The 8,274-nt window shown below is 37.3% G+C and overlaps 1 protein-coding gene across 1 annotated transcript in view; it reads left to right on the plus strand.

Moving 5' to 3' along the window:
- The first annotated feature begins 1,624 nt into the window (after positions 1 to 1,624).
- The window catches only part of LOC107741890 (spondin-1-like), a 203,381-nt gene continuing 196,731 nt past the window's right edge, over positions 1,625 to 8,274 (plus strand). Inside the window, exons 1-2 of the mRNA XM_016554688.1 lie at positions 1,625 to 2,049; positions 3,071 to 3,177. Of these exons, the coding sequence (XP_016410174.1) occupies positions 1,812 to 2,049; positions 3,071 to 3,177 (345 nt within the window). The 5' untranslated portion in view covers positions 1,625 to 1,811. The remainder of the gene's footprint in view (positions 2,050 to 3,070; positions 3,178 to 8,274) is intronic.

Here is an 8,274-nt window from a genome sequence, read left to right on the forward strand (position 1 = left end):
ATATATATAATTTTTTTTTTTTAGGAGAGAACGTAGTTGTTTAAACTTCAAATATGCAGTTTATTAATAAAGATAGTGCTTGTACTTTTAACTGAATTATTTTGCAACTTGTTTATTAAATGGTATTGTTCAATAAATAATATTTTATATAAATAGTAGTATTTAATAATAGTATTTGGTATTGAGAAGCAGTCTGCGTGTTAATTATTGTGATTGTGCTTAAATGCCATTAGATGGCGACAAGCGATTGTTTTATGAGTGAGTTAGAAGCAAAGACTTTGAAAGGGAATGAAACAAGGTTGTAAACAAGTACAGTATTTTACTTCCAACACCTTGTATGCAAGCAACAAATGCATTGACCAGCATGGGAAATCCCCTTAACAGTTGAAAGGATACTATAATAAAGATATCGCTTTTCTCAGCAGACATTCAAACGATCTTTTAATTATGATTATGAGAATAACTTAAGCATGAACACTGATCTAGTGTGATTATCTGCATCTGATACAGTCCATCTCTTTCTCAAAATACTCTATAATACAGTAAGCTTGTAACTTCAATGAAGCAACTCAGTCTTCCTTTATTACTAGTTCTAAAATGACATTTTCAAATGATAGGCTAACAGAGGCTTGTTGATATCTGAGTCCGTGGCGGAAGGAATTTCCTCACTCAAAATGGTTTAACACAATCCACTCCACTGAGAAATTTCCACATGACCAGTTCCAAACTACCAGTTTTCCATGGTTCCATAGAAGAAAGTCATACAGGTTTGGAATAACATGATGATGATGATAAGTAAATAAAGGATGTTAATTTTTGAGTGCACTGTGCATTTAAGAATCCTGACCAGAAAACAATATTGCTTCAACCAATAGCATGTGCTTGGAGTGGACCTAACCATTTATTGACCCTATCTGGGGTCCACCCTATTTGAAACAGTATTTTTGCACTATGGTTTGGTGATGTGAAGAAATTACACTCTTCGTTTTTTAAGAAAGAAAATACTAATCACAAGACAGTCATAGTTGTGGATCATTTTTCATTTTTTCATTTCTTAAAATATATAATGTTTACAAAAGGCAAAATAAAGGATGAAATTTGAAACAGAAGTTGAAGTTTAGGGGTTCAGGACAAATCCTAACAAGAAAGGAGAAGAGAGCCCAATAATAGTTCTAATAAAACATGCAGAGCACTTGAGGAAGAAAAATGTTCAAAAAAACAAATACATAAATAAATCAAAGAACAAACATGAATAAATTAATGAATAATCTATAGCCTAATTAATAAGGGCCACATATACATTTTTCTGACGATCCTCAAAATATCTGAAAACGTCTCAGGTTACTTATGTAACCATGGTTCCCTGAGTAGGGAACGAGACACTGCGTCCTCTAGGGGTCGCTATGGGGAACGCCTCGTCGTGACCCGTGTCTGAAGCATACATTGAAAAAACACCAACAACACGTTCGGCGACAGCCATGACACCCCTAGAGGACGCAGTTCGAAGTTCCCATGAAAGGGAACCGGGGCTCTCTGCTCTGAGCATGTGGCTTTGTTTTTTAAGTGTGTGTGGCTGAATCCATTCAGCTGTCAGTATGAGACAGCAGCACTAGAGTCACTCCACTCTGAATGTGCCACTCGGTACAGACGGGCGATTCCTCATCTCTCTTTCTCTATTCAGTATGGCAAAATAACACGGTGAAGGCGGCGATATCAGCATCTGCGCATATGGGAGCCTGTTATTACAGCCAAGTTTAGTTTCCACTAGAGTTCAACACTCTAGATACACGCTTGTAAGTGCGTATTGGAAGATGAAAGTGAAGCGATCAGAAATGTGGAGAGCCGCTGTCCTGCTGCTGTCAACCGGCTGCGTGTGCGCGAGTGTGCCCGAGGAGCCCGCGGACAGAGCGGCTCCATCTGACGGCTATTGCAACTGGATAACGCGGGCTCAGCCTCACGGAGCTGGAGGCAGGAGGGAGGGCTTCAGTGAGTTCAGACTGCGAGTGGAAGGAGACCCGGAGCATTATCAACCCGGCAGCACTTACCGAGGTACATGTCACTATTTCAGATGTTGTCAGGACCACCGGCGCGGACAGAGACACTTCACAGTGCGCTCGCTGGAGATAGGGGCTTTGTCTGAAAAAAAAAAAAAAAACTAGCAAGCTGCCTACACAGGCAACATTTTGGTGCATTATATTGCCTAAGTGATAGTGGAAACTGGGGTTTATTGTCATGCGGGGAAGTTGTCTCAGTAACTATAACGCTTTGAGTCAAAATTCAAAATATTTGTTCTCTAGCAGTGGTCATATGTGTTGGTTTTAAATGAGAACAAACTTTTTTTTTTTTTTTTTTACATTAAGCAAGGGGAAACCCAAAACAGTAGATTTTTATAGCTGAACTGTGTTATCATGACGATGTATTTTATCAGCGTCAAGTCAGGGCAAGTTGTTACATTTGGGTGAGTTGTCACATGTTGAATTTTATTTTAATTTGTGAACTACAGTGTCTGTTGTCAAAGACTGTCGATTTTTGTAATTTTCCTTTTCAATTTTTGCAGTTCTATAAATTCGTCAGTTTAAATGCTGCTGAAAGCTCCCAAGTAACTTACAATTTAAATACGTTTAATACAGATATGCCATAGATGGTTGGATTTATGTTAGATAAGGTCATATTACAAAATAAGTGAATGACTGAATGAATAAACAAAGTGAACCCATCTAAATTTGACTACTGCAGCATATAAGCAGTGCTCACCTTGCGCCGGCATCAGCTGTTTCAGCTGTTTCCTTCTCCTCCCCAACTCCATGAACAAAATGTATGCATCTTGCTATCCACACAATCTTCCAAGCATTTGCAGCTGTCTCCTTCAGCCCTTCCACTGCAAACAACAAGTTAAATGAGTTTATCCTCAATAGCTAAAGATTGCATACTTGTGAAATACTACCAATTCAGTATCAGATATCTGATATCATTGTATGTGTATGTGTTTTATTGATTTTGATGATTGATATGAAAGCAACCAGAAAGGTAATGTAGGCTAACCGATTATTTTTATTGTGATTATTTCCAGTAACCCTGTATGCAGCCAATCCTGCATACTTCAGAGGCTTTACTCTTATCGCTCTGAAGGAAGGGCAAAATGGTGACCAAGAGGAGGATTATGCTGGAAATTTCCAGGTGAGAATCCGACCAAATTCATGCACATTAGCAATGCAAATGCATTCTTGGGAAACATAATTCTCCGTGATGTGTAACACCGTTTTCCAAATAACAAATACAATGCTAAGCCCCAAAAATAAAACTCCACTTTCCATAGTATAATATAATGCATAGTTAGACTAGCAAAATAAATTAGCTTATCAGCTTTTTCATGGGAGGCTTTAGCATATGTGTCTGTGTCCAATCAAACAATATTTTGGTGCACATTCATGTCACATATACAATATTTAATACACTATTTGGCCCAGTGTTTGTTCCATGTATAGTTCAGTTTCATGTTTAATTCAAAAGGATAGGCTAGTTCACCCAAAAAATTAAATTAAGTCATTAATTACTTATGTTGTTCCTAACCCATAAGAATTTTTTTTTTAATGAAACCTGATATCTCTCTCTCTCTCTCTCTCACGCTCTCTCTCTCTCTCTCTCTCTTTCTCTATCGAAAGTCAATGCAACCAAATCCATTCAAAAAGTTAATAAAAACATTGTAAACATAATACTTATGAATCAAGTGTCAAGCAAGTATGGTTAGGCTTTCGTTTATATTTGATAAGCTCTATGTATGTGCATTGATCAATGTTTATATGGGAATAAAAGCATAAATTAAATGTTTTCATCATATAAAGTGATGGTGTCACATCAAAAGACTTAGACTTAACAGTTCAATGCATATGGATTCTGCTTACAGTGTCTTTATGAACTTTTTGAAGTGCCAAAGTTGCATCGACTTTCAGTGGAGGGACATTTGTGCTTCAAAGATGAATGAAAAACTTATGGGTTTGGAAAAACATGAGGCTCAACTAACCCTTCAAAGCAATTTATTATTACTTTTGTGCTTTTTTGGGTCACTACTTGATGTCCAAAGAACACCAATTACATCACCAATTGTCTTTCTAAGTCCTTCTGGGACAATTAATTACAGAAGACTCAACACTTATGGAGCCGATGGTTTAGTCTGTATTAAGGCAGCCATCCTGATTGCCTAGCTGTGGGATCTACTGTACTCTCTTTGTGTGCTAGAGCCAAGCTCAGATTCAGCTACACCTGGCAAAGCTCTTACATCAACACCATATGCCGCCTCTCCGCACGAGCTCTCATGCTATGCTAGAGAGTGGAAACGGAACGAAAAAGGCCCATTAAATGTCACATAAACCATAAATCTCAGCTCCCTGCAGAAATGCTCTGCTCAAACCTGCTCTTGCACAGAAGAGATTTCTTGTCTTGCAAGTGGGATATAGATCAGTGGTTCTCAACTGATTTTGTTTCAGGTCCCAGATTAGACATTTACATTTAGTAAGTGGTGAAGAACACAATACAACACTGTACAAAACTGTTCAGTTTTCAAAAGTAAACAAATATGTCCTGAAAATCTATCTATTCATATATTCATTTATTGTACACAATCCTACATCAGACGAAAAAATACTATTTTGGGGTGTTGACCCACCAGATGAGACCCAACCTATGATCTAGAGAGCATTACATAACTTCCACCTGAGAGCATTTATTTATTTATTTTTGTTAATGAGTTCTGATGGTTTGTTCTGATCTGAAATTACCAGTCAGTTAAATTGTTAATTGTTAATTGTCTATGTTAATTTACCAAAATTTAATTGTTCAACTCAAGCTCAGTTGGATCACTTTTTTCTGATTGATGTTTACATGAGGGCTTTTTCATTTCAGTTGATTACACATTATTAGGATACATAAGTTTGTCATCTCCACTTCATCTAAACTGGTCCTGTGCTTCTTAGTCTGTGTAGTGCTTAGTGAGAAAATACAGAACTCGCTGTATTTTCTCAAAAGTGGGCTGCAAGTGTTTAGCATTACTTTATACCACCTTGGGAGAAAGTGGACAGGAGTGGGAGAGAATATTTGATTTGAGCAGACAAAAGAATGCCAGATGCTTCAGACTAGGGTTACTGGTAATGTGCTATAATGGAAGATTACATAAGGAGGCCAAAAACAAATAGCATGGGATTTTTGGCAGAACAGCCTTTGTTTTCTGATCTTTCTGCTTGAACACAGAGTTCTAGCACAAGTCTGTAACAAGATCTGCCAAAGTCCTTGATGTACTTTATGACATAATATAGTGACACAGACACAGGACATAACACACTTGGAAATGTCAAGTTTTTTTTTTTTTTTCCTGAATATGTTGCTTCTCCACTGCGAACAACAATATACCAGAAAGTATACTTTGAAGTACTTTGGAGCTATTGGGGTACAGAGGACCCCCTCACATCATTATGAGCAAATTATATAATGGTCAGACACATTTATTCATAGACGAGGCATACATTCATTTAAATATGTACACAATAGAAGTAAACACATGAATATATATTGTTTTAACTTTTTTAGTGTGCCAATTAATAAAGCTTGGATTCCTCCTCCAATGCAAATCTATAGCCCTTTTTTTTTAGATGGGATTAGTTATCATTCTTACAACCAGACATTTGTGATATTGTCTGTCCGAATGTACCGATTCGAATAGGACTAGCATCCTTGTATTTCTTACAGAGGAGGAGGGTGTGTTTTCTAGAAGGTCATGTGCTGTAGTTGAGTGCATCATGTTGTCATGAATATGTTCAGTTAGTTAGGACTTTTAGTTTGTTTTCATTAGTTTCATAGTTTCCTCTGCCCCCCCCCCCTCTTTGTGTTGTCATGGTTACTGATACGATTCGTTATTTAGTTTCAGCTGTGTTTGGGTAATTTACCTTGTTTGTGTCATATGTTTCGATTAAATACAAGGGGTGCTTCTCAATGTCCCTCCTCATTTCCTCGCTCCTCCGTCCTCCATCCTATGACCCAGAAACCGATCGAGCTCAGCCATCTTGTAGAATATATCTCAATTCTTTGATTGCACCGCGAGGTGGCGAGGGTCGAGGAGTGCGGAGGCTTCCTGAGGAGTCATGAGCGAGGATATTGCGGAAGTGTTTTATCGACTAAATGTGATGCACGCATAAATTCTCCTCCCCATTCACATCTGCACCAAGTGCTAAGCATGGCAGAAAATACAAACACACATAAATGTGAGTATTAAGCATGAAGTTACTGTAAATATGGGTTATGTTTTGACATGCCCTTTAACACTAGAACCGCCAGAGGTAGCTGTATACCTAAAAGCACCAGCGGGTAAATTTTACCCACACACATGACAACTGTATGTATATGGCTAAAGCCCATATTATTTCACTGTATTATGCCACTGTCTTCACAAAGAAGTGTCTAGAGTCATGAAATGATTATGTCTAGTCATCAACTATATTTTTATCCTGTTGTTTTATGTTCAAGACTTTTTAATGCAGCCTACACTAAATCCATAATGGTCAGTAGCCTAAGCTAAAAAAAAAAAGCTTGCACTGACAATGGAAATTAGAAGGTAGTAGCCTAAATATTTGGGTGGTGTAATATTATAATACAATGTCATTAATCAATATATTAAGATAACCCATGCTGTTTAAATTACTAAAATAGCCTATAGACCAGTAGTTCTCAACCCACGGCCGTCACGAATTCAAATGCGACCCACCATGCTGAACACAATTTAAAAAATAACTTTCAGTTTTACAATTCATTTGAGTTTTTACATTAATTTAAAAATTTACTAAACAAATATAAGCTATAATGTTTTTGTTAGGTAAAATAATTTTGTTTTTCATATATTATTTTCAGACATGAGCAGACCTGTACTCACATTACGCATTTAAGGAACACTTACAAGTTCAATTCAAATAGTCATCAGCAGCCATTAGTTCGGTAAAATTGAGCATTAGAATGGACACATTTGTTATTAAGGTAGAAAAACGAAATGTGGAAAATGCCAGCGATGGAACACATACAAACAAGAATAGTCGCAGCAGTGAAGGTAGGAGAGCGCTGGACTTTCGGCATCAAACTCACGTTTGCCCCGCCATAGCCTAAATATTTGGGTGGTGTAATATTATAATACAATGTCATTAATCAATATATTAAGATAACCCATGCTGTTTAAATTACTAAAATAGCCTATAGACCAGTAGTTCTCAACCCACGGCCGTCACGAATTCAAATGCGACCCACCATGCTGAACACAATTTAAAAAATAACTTTCAGTTTTACAATTCATTTGAGTTTTTACATTAATTTAAAAATTTACTAAACAAATATAAGCTATAATGTTTTTGTTAGGTAAAATAATTTTGTTTTTCATATATTATTTTCAGACATGAGCAGACCTGTACTCACATTACGCATTTAAGGAACACTTACAAGTTCAATTCAAATAGTCATCTGCAGCGATTAGTTCGGTAAAATTGAGCATGCTGTACACAATGTAGCCGTGCTGATTTCATTTATACAAAGACATGATTTTCTGTAGTGGTTGGTCTACAGCAGTGGTTCTCAACCCGCGGCCCGTCACGAATTCAAATGCGACCCACCATGCTGAACACAATTTAAAAAATAACTTTCAGTTTTACAATTCATTTGAGTTTTTACATTAATTTAAAAATTTACTAAACAAATATAAGCTATAATGTTTTTGTTAGGTAAAATAATTTTGTTTTTCATATAATAATTTCAGACATGAGCAGACCTGTACTCACACTAACGTTACGCATCTAACGAACACTTACAAGCGCGCACTTTGGCAGAATTCAATTCAAATAATCATCAGCAGCCATTAGTTCGGTAAAATTGAGCATTAGAATGGACACATTTGTTATTAAGGTAGAAAAACGAAATGTGGAAAATGCCAGCGATGGAACACATACAAACAAGAATAGTCGCAGCAGTGAAGGTAGGAGTGCTGTTTCGGTTTGCCCCGCCACTCACTTGCAGATGTTCAGGCTTGAGCCCTGCACGGGCCTCAAATATAGGCCCTAGCCCGGCCTTGGCCCGTGACGTTCAGGCCCTAGCCCGGCCCTTGTCCGACAGCTTATCAGAATTACCGGCCCGAGTCCGACCCGAGCCCGTCTTTTTTTTCCCCTTCTCCCAAAACAGCTTATACTACTGTTTCAGCTATATTAAAATAGTTCAGTTTTGTATGTAATGGCAAAGTGATTATATTTCGTT

The sequence above is a fragment of the Sinocyclocheilus rhinocerous genome, unplaced genomic scaffold (genome assembly GCF_001515625.1).
Source record: "Sinocyclocheilus rhinocerous isolate Xijiao unplaced genomic scaffold, SAMN03320098_v1.1 scaffold376, whole genome shotgun sequence".
Lineage (NCBI taxonomy): Eukaryota > Metazoa > Chordata > Actinopteri > Cypriniformes > Cyprinidae > Sinocyclocheilus > Sinocyclocheilus rhinocerous.